This window comes from Paramacrobiotus metropolitanus, unplaced genomic scaffold (genome assembly GCF_019649055.1).
Source record: "Paramacrobiotus metropolitanus isolate TYO unplaced genomic scaffold, Prichtersi_v1.0 Parri_scaffold0000004, whole genome shotgun sequence".
In the NCBI taxonomy this organism is placed as follows: Eukaryota; Metazoa; Tardigrada; class Eutardigrada; order Parachela; family Macrobiotidae; genus Paramacrobiotus; species Paramacrobiotus metropolitanus.
In genome coordinates this window covers 1493298-1515218 of record NW_026570224.1, presented here as the reverse complement: position 1 = coordinate 1515218, position 21921 = coordinate 1493298, and the positions used below count along the sequence as shown (strand labels likewise).

General features: G+C 41.5%; 5 protein-coding genes across 10 annotated transcripts; 2 read left to right on the top strand and 3 right to left on the bottom strand.

The window, feature by feature from the left end:
• Positions 1-455: 455 nt before the first annotated feature.
• Positions 456-1989, top strand: LOC129599043 (protein D2-like). The gene is made up of 4 exons (XM_055497177.1): positions 456-802; positions 958-1084; positions 1406-1546; positions 1662-1989. The coding sequence occupies exons 1-4, from the start codon at positions 665-667 to the stop codon at positions 1880-1882; spliced, it is 627 nt and encodes a 208-aa protein (XP_055353152.1). The 5' UTR covers positions 456-664; the 3' UTR covers positions 1883-1989.
• Positions 1990-2140: 151 nt separating this feature from the next.
• On the bottom strand, positions 2141-10735 carry LOC129601574 (uncharacterized). 4 transcript variants are annotated; one of them, XM_055500411.1, is made up of 7 exons: positions 10558-10735; positions 9327-9878; positions 9143-9247; positions 3625-3845; positions 2914-3312; positions 2592-2678; positions 2141-2360 (listed from the first exon to the last, which is right to left on the bottom strand). In XM_055500411.1, the coding sequence occupies exons 1-7, from the start codon at positions 10580-10582 to the stop codon at positions 2313-2315; spliced, it is 1437 nt and encodes a 478-aa protein (XP_055356386.1). In that variant the 5' UTR covers positions 10583-10735; the 3' UTR covers positions 2141-2312. The 4 variants fall into 4 exon arrangements, with proteins under 4 accessions (XP_055356386.1, XP_055356393.1, XP_055356402.1 ...); XM_055500418.1 differs by having other exon boundaries at positions 9143-9244; XM_055500427.1 differs by lacking the exon at positions 10558-10735 and adding an exon at positions 10282-10487 and having other exon boundaries at positions 9327-10041.
• Positions 10736-12200: 1465 nt separating this feature from the next.
• Positions 12201-15092, bottom strand: LOC129601598 (4-hydroxybenzoate polyprenyltransferase, mitochondrial-like). 3 transcript variants are annotated; one of them, XM_055500453.1, is made up of 9 exons: positions 14878-15092; positions 14691-14774; positions 14471-14578; positions 14096-14262; positions 13659-13780; positions 13513-13598; positions 13278-13411; positions 12549-12971; positions 12201-12467 (listed from the first exon to the last, which is right to left on the bottom strand). In XM_055500453.1, the coding sequence occupies exons 1-8, from the start codon at positions 14975-14977 to the stop codon at positions 12591-12593; spliced, it is 1182 nt and encodes a 393-aa protein (XP_055356428.1). In that variant the 5' UTR covers positions 14978-15092; the 3' UTR covers positions 12201-12467; positions 12549-12590. The 3 variants fall into 3 exon arrangements, with proteins under 3 accessions (XP_055356428.1, XP_055356418.1, XP_055356437.1); XM_055500443.1 differs by lacking the exon at positions 12201-12467 and having other exon boundaries at positions 12478-12971; XM_055500462.1 differs by lacking the exon at positions 12201-12467 and having other exon boundaries at positions 12478-12971; positions 14691-14771.
• A 218-nt stretch (positions 15093-15310) lies between these two features.
• On the top strand, positions 15311-17002 carry LOC129602836 (uncharacterized). Its single transcript, XM_055501999.1, has 4 exons — positions 15311-15696; positions 15855-16011; positions 16552-16609; positions 16676-17002. Exons 1-4 carry the CDS (start codon positions 15677-15679, stop codon positions 16771-16773), a joined length of 333 nt encoding a protein of 110 aa, XP_055357974.1. The 5' UTR covers positions 15311-15676; the 3' UTR covers positions 16774-17002.
• Positions 17003-17166: 164 nt separating this feature from the next.
• Positions 17167-21843, bottom strand: LOC129600430 (solute carrier family 41 member 1-like). The gene is made up of 7 exons (XM_055498935.1): positions 21650-21843; positions 20724-21466; positions 18880-19911; positions 18670-18816; positions 18370-18609; positions 17837-18190; positions 17167-17738 (listed from the first exon to the last, which is right to left on the bottom strand). The coding sequence occupies exons 2-7, from the start codon at positions 20887-20889 to the stop codon at positions 17632-17634; spliced, it is 2046 nt and encodes a 681-aa protein (XP_055354910.1). The 5' UTR covers positions 20890-21466; positions 21650-21843; the 3' UTR covers positions 17167-17631.
• Positions 21844-21921: the final 78 nt, after the last annotated feature.

Sequence of the window (21921 nt, the reverse complement as noted above, 5' to 3'; positions counted from 1 at the left end):
TAGCAGCTCTCCGACAGCTTTATTGCATAGTTGAGAGTTTGAATAAAAGGTTAATTAAAACATTTAAAGTTTCAACCCAAATTAGGAGAACGCCATAAGAATCGATACCACAACCAATCATAAGCTGGCAAATATGGAGTTCACCGAGGTTCTTGGCCGAGTGATGTATGTAAATTAAGTCGTTCGCATTTATCTATTATTAAACATAACTCACAATTGTCAGTCGATCATACGCGTATACAATTGTAAATTATACTAACCATTGTAAGTAAATTTCATTACTTAAACTGCTCGTTTTGCACTTTGGATTTTTGTGTTCCGGCATCCAGTTTATCTTCGTAAAATCTTTGCAGATATATCGCAAAGCTATATGCCAACTTGCCTTTTTTACAGCGAGGGGGTTCTTTCTAAGATATTGCAATAACAACATGGTTCACAACAAAGGTACGGCACGTAGTACACAGAAATTTGTTACTTGCTTACTGCTAATATTTATAAAAGCACTGCTATAGACGAATGTCACCAAAGCGCAACTTAATTTGCAGTTTCCTTTATCATTAGTGAAAGACAATGCGGTTTACTGTGCTAATTTTCTAACCTACAGGCTAAATAAGCGATTCCTCAAAATTAACAAAAATGGGAAAGTCGTATTTGTTTGCGTTGGATGCCAGCATGTTTGCACTTCAGGTCTCAGTTATGTTTGCGATACGCAAGTCTTGTCAAAAGTGATATTATGCACAACTATTTGAACCACGATGTGGTGCCGGGAGTACTGAAGGAAGTTCCACCAAACTCTTTAGAAGTATGCTTAATCAAACAATTTTAGCTACTAAAGTTTTTCTTCTTTTTATGTATAGATTGTACTTCACATATCTCAACAATCTGTTTACTGTACGCATATTTGAGAACTCGCACCATCCATGCTATGAACGTTATGCTTGTACGGCTTATTGTCAGATCAGCTATCCCAGTTCCGGTGTCGTGGTGTCTTATGGAAATGAACTCACTCCGTTTCAAGTAAAGGACACGCCAGTGGTGGTTTGGAAAACTGAGCCTCACGCATTCTATGCCCTCGTGATGATTGGTAATAATGCAAATTAAACAGTTTAAATATGTGAACAACCAGTACAAGCTATTTTGCCGATATTCCATTGTTTACAAATAACGCAAATGTTTTCTATGAACGCATTTCTTGTCTTCGTTTCTGGTATACTTGAGCCAAGGCGCTTGTGCGATCGCGCAACATTGTTTGTGGACCTGTGGTCGATGTTACCCTGGTCAAATAAAGGATGTCCTTACGTCACGCAAACTAATCAATTAGAAATTTGTGAGACTGCATGATAAAACTGAAGTGGTAAACAAACTTATAAATCGACGTGTAAATAATTTGTGTGTGATTGTAAAGATCCAGATGTCCCAACAAAAGAAAACAACTCGATGGGGGCCGTTAACCATTGGACAGTGGTCAATATACCAGGAATCAACGTTACCGCCGGAGAAACCTTGATGGAGTATCGAGGCAGCAGGCCTCCAAGAAAGGAATCCGGTAGGGACCTAAGAATAACCTTTCCCTTTGTATAACATCTAATTAATGTATTGTTATCACAGTTTTCGGGTTTCAGTACAGGTACTATCGTTTGATTCGTTTCTATTTTTTGTAGGTATCCACCGATACATCACAGTGGTGTACAAACAGCATTCGAATATGCCATTAGTTCAACGTCAGCATTTAGCTAGACCCCGTTATAAATTTTCACTACATGAATTTGCAACAGAATTCAATTTAAACAAACCATTGGCCGGTAACTTCTACCTAGCCCAGTATGATGACTATGTCGGTTCGTTACGTTCAACAACTCCGGCAAGTTCCATTGCAAAATAAAACTGAAACTACCTATGTGTATGTTTGCTTATAACAGTATCTCTTTTAAAACCAGTGTACGTATTACTGTTTGTGATTACAGAAATGTATTAAATCATCCAGTGTTGTTTTATTTTTATTCAAACATAAAATTATTATTTCAAAATGCCACATGCGGACATCGAACGAACGCAGAAAGCATGGACCATTACATGGCAAAGGTCACAAAACAACTCTGTCAGTTTTGTTTTATTATTATTTTTAATACCGCCGGCCGCATATACAATATGTAAAAAGAATCAGGAACACAACAGTTAGCGTAATAAAATCTGTGTACAAGGTTACAAGAATGGTATCAGTAATAACGGCGAACACAACAGCGATCTCAAATGCTGCGAGACGCATAGCACATGTATAGCAAATTTGTAAGGAGAATCCAAGATACATTAATTTATGAATCTTCGTTCTGGCAACACCGGATGCAACGATCGTCTTTCATCTACAACCCAAAGCATAACAGTAACTTTAAAATTCGCTTCCACTATTTTAGCGGAAAGAATTTACAAATTAGCGAGAGTAATGCAAATGATTTATTTATGCCGTCGCAGATGAGTGACAAGCCTACAGGCGCGGTAACAAATTGGTTTACTTAAATAATAGTGTGTAAAACGCTAAACCGTCGAACAGTAGTCTGTTTCTGCGTGATGTCCAACTACGATTAGCTCCTTACCAAATTCTTTTCGGAGCGGCACTTCCCACAGTACCAGTGCTTTTGACAATTACGAGCTTTATATAGTATCGTAATTGGAAGATCCAACTGCAAAACAATAAAAACCGTTAAAGCGATGTCAGTTACTAGTCCGCATAAACTGCAGTACACTATTACAAAGGTGACGCTGTAAGCGTACTGTGTCTTAATACAATAACATCCAAAACGAAACCTTCGCAACTCACACCGAGTAAGCAGGTGTTCTTTGCAATATAGTGCACGTTAGGCGCCACAGCTTTTATAACACGTAACTGGCATAAAAATATTTTAGTTTTCATTTTACCTGACATTCCGAACATGCCGTTGTCTTGGTCTCAGTTGGTGACCTTAGCGGACAACTCGTTGCTTCGTCATTTCTTGGCGAATACTCTTCATAATCCTGCAGCTTTCGCTTATGTTTTTTAAAGACAACCAACGACGCTCTAGAATAACTCGGTTCGTCGACACTATTTCTTCCCGGAGAACCTGAATCTCCGTTATCCACATCAACATTAATCAGTTCATCTTCTTTTTCCTCACTGCTTCCATGTGCTTGATCAGATGGAGGTGGTTCGAAGTGTTTGTGTCGAGATCCATGTCGCAGTTCTCTTTGGAGGTCACCGGCTTCGGAGGGACGTGTTCGCGAGGGTTCATGTGTAGAGGGCAGCCGAGCCTTCCGGTTATTGCGCACTTTCGAAAATATCTGTGCAAAATGGTATGTTGGATAAGTACAGTGCAATCCGTTTCTGACGAAATATAAATTAACAAGTTATTTTACCAGACAGTTCTCTGGGTACATATACGTATGCAGTACATACTACAAACGGCACCTTAATACTATTAACACCAAGAACATGTTTCGAGATGGTGTCCTGTAAGAATTACTTGCGCAGAGCCCATACAACGTATAATTGCTAAGACCATCTCAAGCGTGCGTGCCGTATGGCTTTTGCAAGAGGTAATTTAATAATAAGGGAATCGAAGGGTGATTATTTTACCCATTACGATTACATACTTCGAGGCGCGAATCAATTTCCGTGGGCGTTGCCGACAATGAGTTCGCGTGGCGGCTTTTGACGTGCTCTGCAGGGGTGCCGGTCTGCGGATCCATATTATGCACAGTCTGGCGATAGGCTTTTAATTCTTCCAGGAAGTGTTCCTGCATCGTGGCACCCACCACTGATTGTCCACAAACTGGACAACTGTTCTGATCGGTATAGCGGCTCCGGCAAAATCCTGTAAGTCAGAAACAGTCTACTGTAGAAGAAGGAATAGACGAAATTTTGCGTAACGGATCTATGCACTGTCGGGCGCTTCACAGAAGAGAGCGGCCGCCTCCTTTACGCACATGGCTAATCTTATTCCCGCGAGGATTTGCCTACGCAGGTGGGTAAAGAAATCATGTTGAATTTTGTCGGGTCAGCAAAGGAAGCCTCCTTTTATTTGTGAGGATTGCTGAGCTGATGTGCCAACAGCTACAATATCAAAGATCACAAGGGAACAGGGAGGAAGAAGTGATTTATTTGATAGCCTCGGTTGCATAATGGAATTTCACAGCTGGTTAACGATCGTGCCATTCTGTTCCTTGTTGGAAAGTCAGTAAACTAGAGCGCTGTTGCGAGGGATGTAGATATATTCTGCGCCGAGAGAGATTGAGTTGTTCTTTTTAGCAACTGCCGACCGCGGTCTCAACTCCCTGACCGCTCTCATTGCTAATCAACACATCAATTAAAAGGAGAATTGTCACATTGTCCGAAAGGGGCGATAATCAGATTACGGTGAGATTAACTGCTCAAAAGAATGCTGCTAACCATCTATCGGCCGGTTCCTACTAATCAAACTTTAACAAGCTCAACTTGATTAAATCTGTTTTGCGCTCTCTGCTTCCACCATCGCGAATGCAGCAGTGCGCATATCAATCAACACCACTACGGTCAAGTCAAAAGTAGGCGTTTTGTGAATTGTATCGCAATATTACAGCAGACAGCTCCAAACCCAATTTCTATGTACAGTAGTATACTAAATTTGTATATATACTTAGATTGAAAAATAGTCGTAAACATTGTGTAACAGATGAAAGTGGCAGTGAAAATTTTAACCGTATTTGCTGTGCAGTGACGAGACTCCAACTTTTAAAACGTACGAAACTAAACGTGAACTGTACCTTGATGGCTTGACCTTTTTCCCAAATCGATCCAAAAAGTTGCGCGCGCACAATCAGTTTTTGAAATTCTACAGTTAGCGGCTTAAAATAATTAAAATAATATCACAGACTCTGTGCTGTACAATACTACTGCACATAAAATAGCAGGACCCCATTACTGCCAGTATAGAAATACGCATATGAAATTCCTAAGCCTTATTAGCGCTGTACAATAAATAAACTACCTTTATTGTTTTGAATCAACGTAAATGATCCATCTCTTGAGTTTAAAAGATGCAACATGAAAGCCACTTCAGATACAACAACAAACAAGCAAAACTGCCAAGTGTGTGCTGCTCAAATAGAAAGAAAAGTTTAGAAGTGCTTTTGAGTTGTCCGTTAGAGTGTGCGGAAACAAAAGAGAAGTATCAATACAAGCGACATTTCAGGCCATTTTGCACACACCTGCAACTCTTGCCACCGGTCTTTTATCACCTTATTCATCTGCGCAATTGTATTGAACATCAGTGATATTCACACATACCGCGGCGGTCACCTTTATGCGATTAAATACCAGGCATCTACCATAAGTAACCGGATAAACATCGGAATCGACTGATATACACCGCATGCAACGTGTGCAGTAGCAAATTTAATCTCTTGCGCACAATGGAGACTGGTAGAAGTATTTCTGTTCTGCTTAGTTAGACTCCAACACGATTTTCCTAAAGTTGTAATCAAATTTTGTCTGCTACCGGTAAAAACTTTACAATAAAATAACAAACAACACAAAATTCGGGAATATAAATCGCTTTTACGTGAAGGCGTCCCGTCCCATTCTGCCATTGCGCTCCAACGCAAGCCCTTTTTCTTGTAATTTCAACATTTACTTGATGCTCACAAGTCAGTGGACGCTATGGGTTACGATTTACGAACATCAGTAGTACCGTAAATTCTAAAACCTCTCTGAAAAAAACACAGCCGTACTTTGCGATTGCTTTATTCGGCTAGTTGTTTCGAAAACGGCTCGGTTTACATTTCAGCAATGCAATAATCAGGTGACAGACAAAACATTCTGTGCAAAGTACGGTAATTTATTCACGCAGACAAATTAACGCATTCACAAATTAATACACGTTAATGACTGGAGATACAAAACAGTTGATTTAGTGCTGACTATTGCCATGATATTCTTTATTAATGCCGCAAACAAACGCATGTCACTGTCCACTGGTCATGATCTTTTCAAAGACATTCGGTATAAAGACGGATCGGGCCTAGTGTTGCCGAATGAAAATGTTTTCGTTTTCGTATTCGTTATCGTAACGCATACGAATTCAACGTGACTTTCAGTTACCGTAACGAAAAGTCGTGAGAGTTTTCCGTAACGAAAAGTCGGAGAGTTTTCCGTAACGAAAAGTCGGAGAGTTTTCGTTACGATAACCAAAACTATCTGAATTTTAGTTTTCGTAACGATAACTAAAATTCAAGGACTTTTCGTTTTCGTAACGAACGGCAACACTAGTCGATCGGCATTCAATAATTAAAACCAAGGCCGTCGCGAGGGGGGGGGGCCCTCCCGGAGGGAGAAAACGGGAAAATGGTGCGCCGGGAGCTGGCGTAACTGGCGCTGGCGAGAAAAAATGGAACTGGCGCTGGCACACCGAAAATTACAATAGAAAAGCGTAGAAAATTGGCTTTTTTGAGCCACTTTTCTACGATTTTTTTCAATTTTTGAGCCATTTTAAAACTGGCGCGCGACCGCGCACCCCCCCTACCCTCGGACCTCGCGACGGCCCTGATTAAAACCAAGGTGTAGAGGGTAGACTGGTACCTCCATAGGGTACAAAATTCATCGATAAACAAATGATAAACAAATGCCACTTCTTAGTGCATTCTAACCTGGAAATAATCAATTTCAAACCAGTTGTGCGATTACATCATCACTGTTTTTTTAAAACTTTCACTCATATACTGTACATAAAGCCACTGAGTCACAGTCATTCTCTGAGTGCAACTGCAGGCTACAGCATTAAACAACGGCACTAATAAGTGCTAATGATATTTTGCTATTTTTTGTAGGAGGTCATGTTAGTAATGAAGTTTACCGCCGTGTCATTGCAGCGATTATCAGAGAAGCGTTAAATTTGTCCTTACTGAATGGCCGTAGGAGTGCAGCGGCCACGGGGCAGCTTGGGTGGCTCGGGAATAAGGCGTTCGTGTCAACATGAGGCCTTATTATCATATGAAAGCCATGACAAAGTCCCTAAAACGATTGTGTATCCCTTCCGCTTAATTGGAAGTAACTACTGGGTGCTGCACAGAATTATCAACCCACCGCTACATACCAGGTGTACTAAATGTGAAATATTTTCCCAACCATCACAAGCTCATCAGGCCCATTGTTTCTGTTCTCGGTCGTAAACCCAGAAAAATAGTTCAGCGTGGAAGTGTTATTCGGGAGTAGTCAAGAATAACTAACTTCGCCAGTGTACGCTGCCGCGTCTGCGGATTCGTAGCAAATCAACTGAGATTCCATTCGGGCTAAGCCGGAATTCATTGATCTTTACATCTGCATCTCAATTTGACGGCTTTGTTCTTTTCATCAGTACTCACTACAGCAACTGTCAAATAACTCCACCGAGATATTAAAATCTCATGAATGCTTCCAGCATTAATAAAGCACAGTTAATTCTGCTTTGTGCATTTGCATGCGAAATGAATGTATTGAATGCTCGCTTTGGTGCGCTTCAACCTGGACTGCTTAAAGTTTCTTTTTTGGTGCTGGCATGAATTAAAGTAATGACGAGCAATCAATAGCGCGTAATTTTTGAAAACACCTTATAAAATTGAAGCCCCCTACGTTAAGAAAAGAACGACCTAAAGTAAACGGGCTACTTTTTAGGTAGCAATAAATATTTCATATCAGACAAGGATTTGCAAAATTGATGCAGCAGTATGTAGAGTAATTGTAATTAGTGTTCACATTAGGTAACCATCCGAAACATCTAATGGTAAGATTCAGTAGCTAACCAGAGTAATAAACAATAAGCACTTTGTCGCAGCTTAAATTAAGTGGGTTCATATCGTACGTAATCTATAATTGCCCTATGATTAATCGATCATGCATGCGCTAATGCTCTGCAATAAATTTTAAAGGTCAAAATCGATTGTGCATACTCCAAACGATTTTCTATAGTACGCTACGATTTCGAAACCTGAAATTGTAAAATTTGCCGAACAGTACTTTTGCTCTGCCAGAACAATGGACATTGGACAGATGTGCCGAAAGTCCAGAAACCACAGCCATTAGCAACTTTTAACGATTGGCAGGACTGTCATGTGTAAGCGAGGTGTCATTTATGTGCCATCTTTTCGAAAGCGAGCCCTGACTTCGGCTGTTGTGCAGCGCACAGAAGTGGGCAAATAAAGAAAACAAATGACAATACAGTACGGATTAAATCAGCGGTTCCCCGGTGAGAAGCATTCGGGTGCGAGATAACTGGCAAACAATTTCAATACGCTTCAAGTACGCTTGAACAACTCGTCTTCCAGCTGATTAGCAGGGTTCATTAGCACCGGCATCTTTTAACAAGTTCTCTCTCGCGGCCGAACAATCCCCACGAACACCTCTTGAATCAAGTCAAAATGTCATTATTATGTAAAGGCACCACACGGTGGTCTTTGTATGGATTAACGGGCGGTATTTCGGCCTGCTGGTGTTGTTTCTACTCCTTTCCACTCATGCTACTCTTAACCCACAAAAATTCGACAAACAAGATTAGTCAATTCAGCCCGCTATGCATTTAATGACTACGATTTAATGACTCCATCTTCTCTCTCTACCAGTATGCGCAGATTGTTTCCAAAAATCTTATCTTATTCTATTGTTGCCGCATTTGTGTCCTGATTCCCACTCCCTGCTTGCTGTAGAGCTACGTTGCGCGCGGTTTTGATTGCAGCAATCCTAGTATGTATTAGATAATCGTAGAAGTGTCATTACTGTTTTGACAATAGAAATCTTAAAGCATTGTTGGATTGGTTGATTTACCGTATCGCTGTGATCATCGTGGCCGAAGCAGGATGTAAAAAATTTTTGATCAACCGTGCATTGTTTTGTGCTGTCAGAGACAATTAATTGTAGCTTCGCATAAAACGTATTCATCAGTAGCATGACAGGATAGTACGAGAAAACTAACAAACAGCTTTGACCTTTTCATCCGTTAACCAAAACATAGCACGATACAACAGATAACCCTCCTACAGAGTACAGTTGCGAAAACAGTTTTGAAAAACGCTCCGTAAATTTTCTGTGCTAGATAATTATGTATACACTGGCACGGACTTCGAACGTACAATTCATGAGAAACAATTAACCTTAAGTACTCACTTTTATGGCTAGAAACGATGTCACCGGGAGAACTCCGGCTGGTTCCTGACAATGGACTTTCCGGCAAGTTACTCGGACTCCGTTTTTGCCAAAGGAGTTCGTCTTCTAATAAAAAAATAAATAAACATTCAAGAATTCTAGATGGATCAATTACAGAGGGATTTTCCCTGTTCATTAAACGAACCTTTATTCATCAAGTACGCGTTAAGAAAATTGGGAACAGGAGATCCCAGCACCGGCGATTTGGGGAAAAAAGATCCATAGGATGGAAACATACCAAAAGTACCCGTCGGAAACATCGGTAAGCCATTGAATGTTGCGCCGAGGTACGGAAAATGTATGGCATTGGGCCCCAGTAAAAGGTCACGTTGGCCGGGAAAGCTCATAGCGTGCTGCGGGGTGGATGGCACTGATCCCATATTATTGTTGTTGTTAGCGGGCGACTGCATGGCGGCGGTGTGATACACTGAATTCTCCGTCGTCGATGATAACAAACGCGCAATGGAACTTTCAGCGGAATGATTAGGCATGAGCATGGGATGACGAAGGGGAACTGTGGATGTAGTCGACAAATGAAATGATGCATTATTCATGATCACGTCCAGCAGTTGATGATGGATGATGATATTGCGACGCGGCGTAACAGCCAATGACTTAATATGGAAAATTCGTAGCGCTGGCACCAGATTGCAGCAGCCGCGGCAGTAGCTGTAGAGTTGCACAGCCGGTTGGGCGACTGCAAAATAATCGACCCTCCAACTAACTCGTAATGACAGTCGGGCTTTCAAGAATTGTAGTCACGATTAACTATTAAGCAGGGGCCCAAGTGAGATGGGTACATGGCAAGCGTACCGCTTAATCTGCGGCCGAACATCGACGCTTGTCAACTGTAGTGCGACCTTAAAAAATGTCACTGTATTATGCAGTACTTGACGACTTCGTCGCATTGCTTTACATCACTCCATTGTGGATTAGCTTGAGGGCAATACTATTCTGTAATCATTACATTAGCAAAACTGCGCGTTAAATTCTAAAAACAGCTTGTTGCTGTGACTTACATTATAAAAAAATAATCTTTTTCGTACAGTTTTAATATTGTTTGGGGCTTCCATCTAAATTTGCATCAAATAATGACTTACCGGAGAGTGCTGATCATAAATTCATAATCCAACTAGAGAAAAATTAAGGGGACCTAAATGAAAACTGCTTGAAAATGCATTATGCGCTTATGACAAGGATCATGCGGTATCCAGATTCTAAAAACTTTTTTTTGTATTCCGTACGATTCCGTACGAGCAGAAGAGAGTACTGTGACTACCGTCTTACTCCACAGTTATTAGCAATATGCCCCCTATCAGACAAATCAACACGCGTCTTGCAAATAAGTTTGCCTATCAAAAGAGAGTAGACCGCACTTGGGTGCAATAGCAACCTGACCATTCGCCATGTGTCCAATCATGCGTCCTGAGTGTCGTATCGGATCGGCTGACGATCGTTTGTTACACGCCAATACAGGGAGCAATCACCAGCAAAACCGGAACCATAAAAATATAAACGTCTTCATTATCCTACTGCGCGAAAATTTATCAGTTTATAGAAATACTGTGACCATGAGTCGATGACTTTGAATCGCACTGATTATGCATAACATACCGTGTCGTGTACCAGGACTGTGTTATTTAATTGGGAAGTGGGCTTGATCTCGAATTTGATTTTTAGACTACATACACTGCTGCAGAACAAGTTTGTTAAATTTTAGATCGGAAAGGTACTTTTACTCATACATAAGCACACCAACAACCACTCTGCTGTTGTTCTAATTTACTAATTTACGTAAGTTAGCAGTTTTGCCTTACATTTCGCAAAATTCCACGATTACAAAATAGTTTTTATCTAAAACAACAAATACAAAAATCCAGACGAGGTAGATAACAATACTCGAATAAAGGTAACTGAAACAAAACTCGTGTCGAGCAGTGGAGTATCATGTACCCTAGTTGATAGTTTGCTTTAAATACGTATCCAATAATGAATAATCGTACTGTGGCCCTTATGAACAGCAGTATGCCAAAATGTTTTAAGGAAAAAATATCGGCTGTCACAAAAAAATTTATTGAGAAAAGTTGTACAATGTTTTCCGAAGTTGCGGAGTGGTAATACAATTTACTACAAGGATATAGAAGTATATCGGCATACGCGGACAATACAATATTATGCAGTGCAATTACGTGAGTTTGCATTCTAAAAATACCTGCTTGTAGCACTTATCAGGAATCAAAAGTAAAATAACAAATTACTAAAATATGTTACAATGCTCGCTTGCAGGTATAAAGTTTTACAGCGCCCCAAACAGCAGTAAGCGTGTCCTTTGCGTAGAGTAATTATGCGCAGTTATAGACGGTTTATAACTTGTAGAACGATCTGACAGTCAACACCTGGGGCCGTGTATGGTCAATAGAATATTAATCAGTAAAGGTCGGACTAACAACAACTATTTTCGCTGAGGTCTATCAGAGAATTTGCTCCTTGAGTGATTTAGTGACATTCGGTAAATCATCCTCATCTCATGCCGCACTATCACCGCGCAAACCATATACCTTATTTACACAACAATAGCGACGAAGTCGCCACTCAACTATACCGGCAATCTGCTCGCTTATAATAACCTTATGAACGATGCCTAGTGGCTAAAAATATCATTCAGTATACAGTCATAAATGACTGCTGCTGCTCGACACTAGAGGACATCGTATTAGCATTTTATGACATGTGTCGTGAGCATAGTTATTCATGTACAATACGCGATCAAAAAAACAAATTTCCAACGTGACCTATAGATGCGCCGGGTGCAATAAAGGATACCACACTACGTAAGTGTGACGCTATCGTATACGTAGACGTCCGCTTTGGCAGTATGAATTAGGGTCGTTAGCTTCGATTCGCATTCTGATCACAAAATTTCATCGGGTTTTAGCACACTTGATAAAATAATTTACTTTTACATCCGCGATGATGTCGAATTTGCGTGCGATTGTTCGGTCGTCACATGTTGGCCAGTTTATTTGAAGCGATAAGTACATCACAATGACCCACCGATAGTTTACCATTAGAAATAAAACATTGCAGCATGGCGTCTTCCTAAAATAGCAACAGGCCAGTCAAAATAATTACATAATCACCGACCTCTAGATTCTTTTCTGTATACTGAAGTACGGAGTACATGTAACACCATGTGCTGCTCAATCGTAACGTATCGTTCCTACGCAAATTCGTCTTGCGCCTATATTTCACGGCACACGCCAAGCTGGCGAATGTAATTGTTAACCTGAAAGCAATTTCTTTGAAATACCTGAAATTTTTTCATTTTCAAACGGCACAGAAGTAGTTTGTTTTAATAAAGGCGTACAGCTTATCACAACTAAACGGAATAGGTGCATCATGTTTCATATCAGCTTTCACTGTTGCGCCAAGGAAAATTTCGAGCAACCGCCTTTCTCCATTCTTGTCTTTCCTTTTCGCTATCTTGAGAACGCAAGAGATTCCCGGCTACGATGCTCAAGAAAATGAGCGCACCCAAATAATGATTGGATTTAAACTTCTCCCAACAGTCAGCGGGATCATCCATTTTCAAACCAAATGACTGATATGTCAAATGTCCAGCTGCACCGACCAAACCCATGAAATATGGCCAGGCCAGACCGGCCATATAGCCGCTGACACCCAGGGAAAACAGCATCGCTGCACTGAACTCCCACAATATAAGCGGTGTTCGTTCACCAAATTTCAATGCCGTTGATCGGATGCCTATCAGAGCGTCGTCCACTTTATCCTGACAAAGAAAATATTTACAGTGAGACCTAATGGAGAAGACGATGTTTGTTAGTTTCAAACAGAGCTGTGGAGCTTCATCAACAGAAGAAATTTATCAATCTAAAAGTATATGATGCAACTACGGTCCACGATTAGTTCGATTTTCTAACATTGTCAACTTGAGTATTTTCTCAGTGTTCGTTATCAGTTCTTAAAACCCTTTAAGCCAGTCCCCAATAATCCACAATATTTCGTGGTGATAACATTTTTATGACAGAAACTTAAAAAATGCGGAAATCATTTTTCGTAGGAAGTATGCCTTTACCTGATGAGCATAAATTGTATCGTAAACCATAGTCCAACAAACACCAGCAAGATATAACGGCACCACGGAATACGGATCGATATAACCACGGACAGCTGCGTATCCTAATAATGCTCCCCAGTTGAATGCCAGACCTGTACGAAGTAAACACTGTCTACCGCGTTCTAATAACTAAAATTTAATTACAGAAGAAAAATGTGGCTTTTTGCATAACCACAAACCGCAGCAGGGTTACCTAAAGCCAGCTGTGGATAAAACGTGAACCGTTTGAAAAGCGGATAAGTAACAACAATTCCCAAAGAGGACGCTCCAAGTATAATACTAAAAAAGACCAGAAAAGAATGTGTTGAAGTGCAGGAAAATGTGATAAAGCTTCAGTACCTAAACCAGTTGAACTGGGACAGAACAGCGAGTGAAAGACCGAGTTGACCTCCTAACCATATTAATGCCGGTAAAAACTGGATTTCTCCAGACGCCAGAGGCCGTTCACGAGTCCTGGCCACCTAGAAAAACATTACCCAATTAAAAATTTTCTAAGAAACGTTTTCGCTTGTATATGAATTTGTTGTTGCTACGATCAGGATTAAACCCCAGCGGAACAATAATGTTAGTACTTGACGTAAACAATTCAAAGTCAGAAGCGGTTTGTGTAAGTAGTAAACAAGAGAACCAACACAGTCGACGCCTTTCCAGAAACGCTCGCTTTGTTTCATGTTCGATGACATTATTGCAAAAAAATCGCAAAACGGTATTATATGGTAACACAAAAAATATTCAAGGAGAATCGTTCATAAACAAGCTGAGTAAAAAATTTTAACCTTTTTATCGAAATCCCTGTCCCACATGTCATTAATAATACATCCGGCACCACGCATTAAGAATGCTCCAAGACCGAACAAAGTCAACATTTTCACATCCGGTAGACCACCGGGATTAGCCGCGAGGGCAATGCTCCAAGCGCAAGGCCAATAAAGCAGCCATGTGCCTAAAAAAACGCTAGATCAACCGGTGCCACAAAAAGCTGTACCTACTAACATTATTTATTAACAGTATTCAACCAACACGATGAAGAGCAAAATAACAAATCCATCACATATAAATAAACTGATATATATGCACAACTTATAGAACCAAAAGTTTTACAAAACAAAAACCTTCTGCGCCACTTTACTAAAGAAACAAATTGTACTTACCAGCTGGTTTGTCGGCTCTAATAAGCCTCAAGTATGGCTGAAGATCTTTGGGAGAATTCTCGACGATAGCGCGTGCAGACAGGAATGTTGTCCCGGATTGTTTTTCATCTAGCCAAACATTTTCCGCACGGTCAGTTGCATTGTTTGTATCGAGCTAGTGACTAGTCCAACAGAAAGTAATCAAACAGCAAAATCAAAAACAATAAAATACAACACGTACCGTGTTTTCCAGATCCCGTGGTGCTGTGAAACCTAACGGTCAGGTGGGATAGCGATAGAACTTTCGGGCCGCAAGGTGTAACTGCTGAAGCAGTAAAAGACATATTTAATGTATCGGGAGTTTTACATGGATGTCTATCGCGCTGTTACCGCTCTTTTAAAACAACAACTGCAGACGGTGGACTCACTAGGGAATGTAAACTTCGGCGCAGCGTCCAGGAGAAGATGAATGATCTTTGGCGAGCTTGCCGTGAGATATATTTTACGTAGACTACCAGAAAAATGCATTATGCAGACAATTGCGGTCTTTGCAAATAACACATGAAGAAGAACGTAAATATTATTGCAGAAGTGTCTAGCGCGTAGGGTTTAGGGATAACTTCAAAAAATGAAAAAACGTAAACAATAATAAATAAACTGTATCAAGATCTGCCCTGACTGTATATTTAACAACGCAGTTTCTCACGCTGTTGGTTACTTTAGTGTTGCCACCCGGGGAGATCAGCATTTCGTTCACCCTGAAGCTAGCACCAATCTCTAATTTGCCGAAAGTTACGTGAGAAGATGCTGAAGGCCGCAAGCGGTGTAATTGTTTATCATGGCCCAGATTATGGTTTGGGATCCAAAAATACGCAATAAATTATAAAACCTTGCCATCTTTCTTTCTTTCTTTCTTTCTTTCTTTCTTTTATCAGACGGTTAGGTTTTTAGTACATGCATCAGTGTAAGTCTTCGTTTGGCCCGGTCGAAGTTTTCGTAGCCATTCTTGTGTATCGGTCAGTGCGTGTGAGATTATCGTTACTGAGCTAGTGACTAGTGAACCGTTCCCTGTGTTTCTCCTTTGACGTGCCCAGACTCTGAGACTCGCCCCACCGGATTCCTGCGTACAAAGAAAATCCCAGAATCATCCGATTGACTTTTAGAACGACAGCTACATATACCATTATTTTTGTCCCATAATAGAATTTATTTGTTCCGTGAAATTCCATGATGAAACCTCTTGCGAAGTAAGTGCATGGGCCGCATGGCCAGTAAAACTGAGAGTTGATTTGATGTGTCCTGTCTACCGTAAAATTTTTAATGTTTCATAAATTTAATGACTAGTTTGACCGTACTCAATTATTGCAAAAGTTAAACTTCAAGGTAGTATAGACTTGTTTTACAGAACAGCACTTAAAGTGGGTGTAGCTATTGCTGCACTGGAAGCAACATCTTGGTATGGCATCTGGAAGGATAGCCAGGCTGCAACGACGGGATACCAGGATGCTAAAGATTCTTTTATTGGCACTGTCGTTCCTCAGTTGAAGCCTTACGCAGACAAGGTAAGATTCCAGGACTTACTTGTTAAGTAATCCGCTATATAAAAGGAGAAGTTGCGGTCGTTTGAGTTGGCTGTTCGCCTGTTTGTAAATTTTTTCGGACTTGTGCGTATGGTTTAAGTGCTTAGCGAGCCAAAAACTACCTGAACATTAAACATTATAATGGATTTGGCATCATTTGGGTCATCTGGCTAACATTATTATGCATTTGGCCATTTAAAAAATATTTTGTTGAAGGAATTGGAAATGCAGTTACTGTATTTGTACGCATACTAATTTTTGGTGTCCATTTTTTCCGCTAGAATGTACTGTAGTATTGTCACATAGATGATAGAGATGACTGCAAGTGGTAAATTCATAAATACATAGTACTACCATAGAAAAGGATTATCCTTTTCTATGGTACTACCAGCGAGCTTACATATACATACGAGTACTACATATACGCTGGTACTACATACCGTGAACCGGTATTAAATCGGCTACTAATCGCTATCAAACTGGCTTAGTTATTATTGTGTCTGAATTTTTTTTGTTTGATAGATTCCTTTCCCGGACGTAAAAGCACCTCAGATAGATTGCAGAGAGACGTGGAATAGGTGTAAGTAGTGAGCTAGTTCGTTTAATCACTTTTTAACTTCATCTACTAAAATATCTTTGGCTGCAGGGGTTCTTTGTGGTATCTCCATGCTTTCTAATGCGCCTACCAAGATTTGCGAATTTGCCAGTACGGCTTGGGATAAGATGAGCAAGAAGTCTATTTGATGTGTGCTTCTACAGTGCAAGCGGAAATTTAAAATTTAAATTGTAAAGCATTTATGCGTTTGATGTTTTGGGTATTGTGTGAACTGCTGTAAAGTATGACTTTTGCTGTTGGTGAGTTGTTAATTGTTTGGGTGCAGTTGTTATTTGTATCATGGAAATTTCGTTGCTGAATCGCCGCATCTTTTAGAAAAAGAATTGTGCTGTAAGTTGTAACTCGACCGATTTTGAAATTGACAGATTTATCTTACAAAGTCGTCTACCCCAGGAAGCTTTGTCGGAATTTTCAATAGTTCCAATGGGTGAAATTCATGACAAATATGGTGGATACAATCGACGCAACAAATTACTATGCACAGCACAAGGTCCAGAGCGGTTCACGAAATGTGCCAGATGTTTTTCCGTCAACAATCATTTATGCGATAGTGCTAGCTGGTAGTGGATTTCCACCGTAGAGCTAGAAAATTCAAAACTGATGCAAATCTAACACTTAAATGACTGAAAATGGGCCGCTTAAAAACTGACAGATTACGAAGACTTTTAAGGTGAAGAACAGCTTTGCGTACTTCCGCTATGAAGAACATCTGTACAATTGGAAGAGAAAAAGCAAAAAATCAAATAAGTGTAATAAAAACGATTGTCCTGTACTCTGTACACCATTATCACGCTGTCATGAAGGAACGGATTTAGTTTGAAAAATATTCCCTGGCCGTAAATTAATGACTGCAACCACTGATCCGGTCCAACGCAGTATCATCCAGGATAAAATCCACCTTTACCAACGCTCCAGCAGTGCAAAATCCTTTATTGCCAAATTTTTTTCCGAAAAACCATCAAGCAATTTCCAATCGAATACTTGAGTTAGGATCCAACACTGTCGCCTTTTAACCAGAATGCAAAAGCCAAAAGCCCCGTTCCAAGGAGATCACCCAACGCTGTGAGGTAGGGAATAGTTTGGCTATCGGGATCTGTAAACGGTATCTTGTTACGCATGCAACTATCTGAAGACGACTGTGATTATCCAGCAGCAAGACATACATAGTACATAGTACTACATACTACATACCTAATCCTTTCATCCAAACGAAATGAGTCAGAATATCGGCAACATACAAAAGGACAGCCACTTGAATCAATGCCATAACAAGAAAGACAACGGCAAACCGCAGCGACAGTGAGATACTGGTGGATCCTGTATGCACAAAGGAGATTGTGAAGAGGAAGATCAAATGGCCTGGTACTACCATAAGCAGCAACAAGCGGGCTGTTCGTGCGTTAACGTTCGAGCGAGAACAGAAGGAATGGCAAGGTGAGTACAAGTACGTATAACCAGGCGGTATATGTCCCGGGTGAGTGTATGCCAGATGCAAATAAGTAGCAATCCGACTAGCCTGCACTGACACGATGTTTCCACCCACACCTATTCAAAAACCACGTGCAAAATTACCACAAATATCACATACAATACATTATGACAGAAGTTCATTAAGTTTGTTACTCGAATCAGATACAACAAAAAAAGTACTCTGTACACATAAAACAAAATTACCTGCACGCTATTAATATTTCTTACACCGTAAAATTAAAGTAAATACCTACCGTTAATGAGCGGTACAAATGTAGACAGTCCTTTAAAATAGCCAAGGCTGGTGCTGTTAACTTGCTCAATGATGAGTCCTGCGCAACTACTAATCAGCATCGCAGCCACGACAGGCACCCATCCGTGAATCAGCACATGGCGAGTGCTGGATTCCTGTCGCGCGACCCATACCCACAACATCGCCAGGCAAGTCAGGCAACATATGGCCACAATCGGACCAAGCATGGCATAAGATGTCTCTGCAAATTCCACACATGTATTTAACGCAGATGTAGTTTAACAAACAGAAAACTCCTTACTAAAGGCACTGTAAAATAAGTAACTGAATCCAGCCAGGATGCTGAGCGTCAGCACATCTCCAATAGTTCCTGCAACCGGTGTAGCAATGTTGTCGGGATTCAAGCGGAAGCGCTTAGCAAACAGTACGGTCGCTATCATGATGCTGTCTGTAATATAAATTTAAGAAATTATCTAAGGGTTGGGGTAACAATTAATCGTTCCTCGATAACCTTGAATGATGCTTGTGGAACACGCTGAAAGCATGGCGGTTCCCAACATCAGGATGACATTCTGAGTCTCCACCTGGCCGTGGTGCTTAATGGCGTGTACAATCACAGCGAAAAGGGAAGCCATAAACCCTACACCCGTGGCCAACACCTGGTTCAACGCCATATTGCAGCCAATAATTTTCCATTTGCGCCGCGGCACATCGAAGCCCCCGATGTTAACTTGGGTGGACAGCCGGGATGCCAGCGTCATCTCCAGGTTACCTTTTAACCCCAGCAATGCCGGAACCATAATCACAATTTCACTGATTTCCGTAAACACTGTCCACTTCAATGCAGCATCCAAAAGTACACCCGCACCGACCATACCGAAGCCTGCTAGCAGGAATGGGATAAAAATCTGCAGCACCAGCCCTTTCAGCTTCTCTTTGCCGATGTGGACGCCCTCGACGACCAGAGCATCAATTATCGGAATATCGTTAGGCATTTTCGCCGCGGTGCAAACATCTTCGACAACATCCACAGGTGGCAGACCGGCATCGATATGCACCGGATGCGGTCCTTCGTCATCGTCACAGCTGAAAGACTCATTCGCAACTCCACCTCCTTCTAAGTCTATATCCCTTACGCTCAAATTATCTTTCGGCACGGTCAAGTCTAATTCGCCGACTCGACGGCCCGGCAAAACGTTCTGCGAATTGATTGTGTGGCTGTCCATGATGCCGTCCGGTGTAATGCAGATGGTGGACGATTCGGTAGAAATGATGCTCTCTTCGTCGGATTGTCGAGTGTCAGCAGCTGCCCCGACCCGTGCACTGTCGTTGCGGCGTCGGAAATAACGAACCACCGGTGAACTGCTGAGACCGGGCACGAACGAGAGCGGGAAAGAACTGGGTTCTATAGCTGCTGGCGGTTTCGCAGACGATTCCTGAATCGTTACCCCATTCGTGGTTGCATCGCTGCTTTTTTGAAGAGCGCTGTCCCGTCTGATACGTCCGCCATTGCGAAAATTCACTTCCGGTAATGGACCACCATCTGTAAAGTTTAATCATTTTGTTAAAATACTTAATCATAGTCGAAGCATTGCTTATCAATACCAGACATCCCCGGATGATTTAATCGTTACGCAATACGCACTAAGCAAATCAATAGCAACCCATAATACACACGTCATTTTCATGGCTTCCGCTACACAAAAAACAAAATTTACTCTGAATACATTCGAACATGACGCAAAATATCAACGAATCAGATTTACTTCGACTGATAAATACACTTCCGCCAATAACCTGTTCGCGGGCAATCGATTCCAGACCGGTAAAACGAACACGACTTAGCGCGTGATCGGTGAATTAAGTGCGTAATCAATAACGATGCAGAACAGATATAAGCACGAAACAGGAAAAGTGGAAATAAGTTATCCAAAATTACGCCGAATCACCAACTCTATGCTTTATTAGGCTAAAAAATCTCACAAAAGATGAGCAACACTGATGTACTAGCAAACCACCACCAGAAAACAGAAAAAAATCACAGAAATATGATTTCAGCTTGTGTGAGTGTTTAAGTTTAAGTGGATCAAGGACGGTACGAGCGATACATATCTCCATCAGTCCATAACACTCCATACTGCACCTAAATCCCTAAATCACTTCACTCTACAGTACACTTGCTACAACTAAGTTGTTTTCTACGAATCACTTATTCAAATGATAACAATCTGGCAGCACAGCGTTGCAAGCTTTCTTTCTCAAACAGCTCAAAAACACGAATTCTAACAACAAAGTACCATTATTAAGAGGAAAATGTTCTATCAACAAATTGTAGCTGAATTAAGGAAGACTTACCAAACGAAGACGCAGCTACTGGCCTCGGCAAAGGGATAGGAATCGGCGCAATCATAGGTGCAGCAGCGCTGCTCACTGGTTGACCGTTTGCTAAACCTTCTGACTCCCCATGGCGGCCAGCCGGGAGCTGATCCTCCACGGGAGCGACTCCAAGCCACGCTACCATTTTTTCCGGGAAATAAATATCGTCAATAATACCACACTTCACTCGCCGGGATCAAACAGACACGGAGCAGCAACGCCGTTAAATAAATCAACTGCAATGGCGCAGCCACGGGTGACAAGATTGAATATAAAGGTACGCAATGGTGTGCACCGTCGGAAAGGAATAATGGTTCGTATAAGCCAACGGAAAAACAGTTCATTCAAAATCAGCCTGGCCAGAGCTGGCTACGCCTGTACAGGCACGCTCGCGATCCTGCCGACTGCCAGCGTGTAACGGCCGTCGCACCACAACGACCAAGGGACGCTAGAAGGGAGCGCTGAACGCCAGGTTGTGGACGAGCAGAGTGCCAGGCGTTGCACAGCCGGTAGTGCGACTGCTCCTTTACGCGCCTGGCGAGGCCCATCAACAAAGGCCACAAATTCCACTTTTCCTGGGCTGCACCTCCGTCAGGCGTCTGGTTGACCAACAGTGCTGCGCTACCGTTGCAAACCAGATCCAGTGATAGCCAGTCTCCGCACAAGCAGTGCCAAACCATTCCGTTCTCCAGCAGTGACGGTCCACCGTACTTCTAGACCATCTGTCAAACAGGCAAAGCAGTCTAGTCCAGTCTATCTGTCAGAACGGCAGTAACAACTGATAAACCTAAAATAATTGGGGTCGAAAATCTAGGGGAATCGGTTTAAACCCAGCAGTAACGAAGGTGAGTAACACTGAAAAGTGAAACAGCCCAAATTATAGTGAACCCTCCCTGACGGCTTACCTATCCTAGGCTATCTACTTAGGTTTTCACGATCAACACGCAAAGTCGGCCTTCTTCAATGTACTTCAATACGCGTCCACACATTGAACAAGCAGAATAAATAAATCGCGAATATAAAAGCCATACAGTAGAATCGGGTATGTAGATCCGTATCGTTCCACGATTTCAAAATCAACTGAACTTTACTGAAGTCGTGAGCAGATCAGCATTCAGCAGAAGGACCCAGCCGTTCAACGCCGTGCGCCGTACGATGACAACTTCCTGCGCACTGT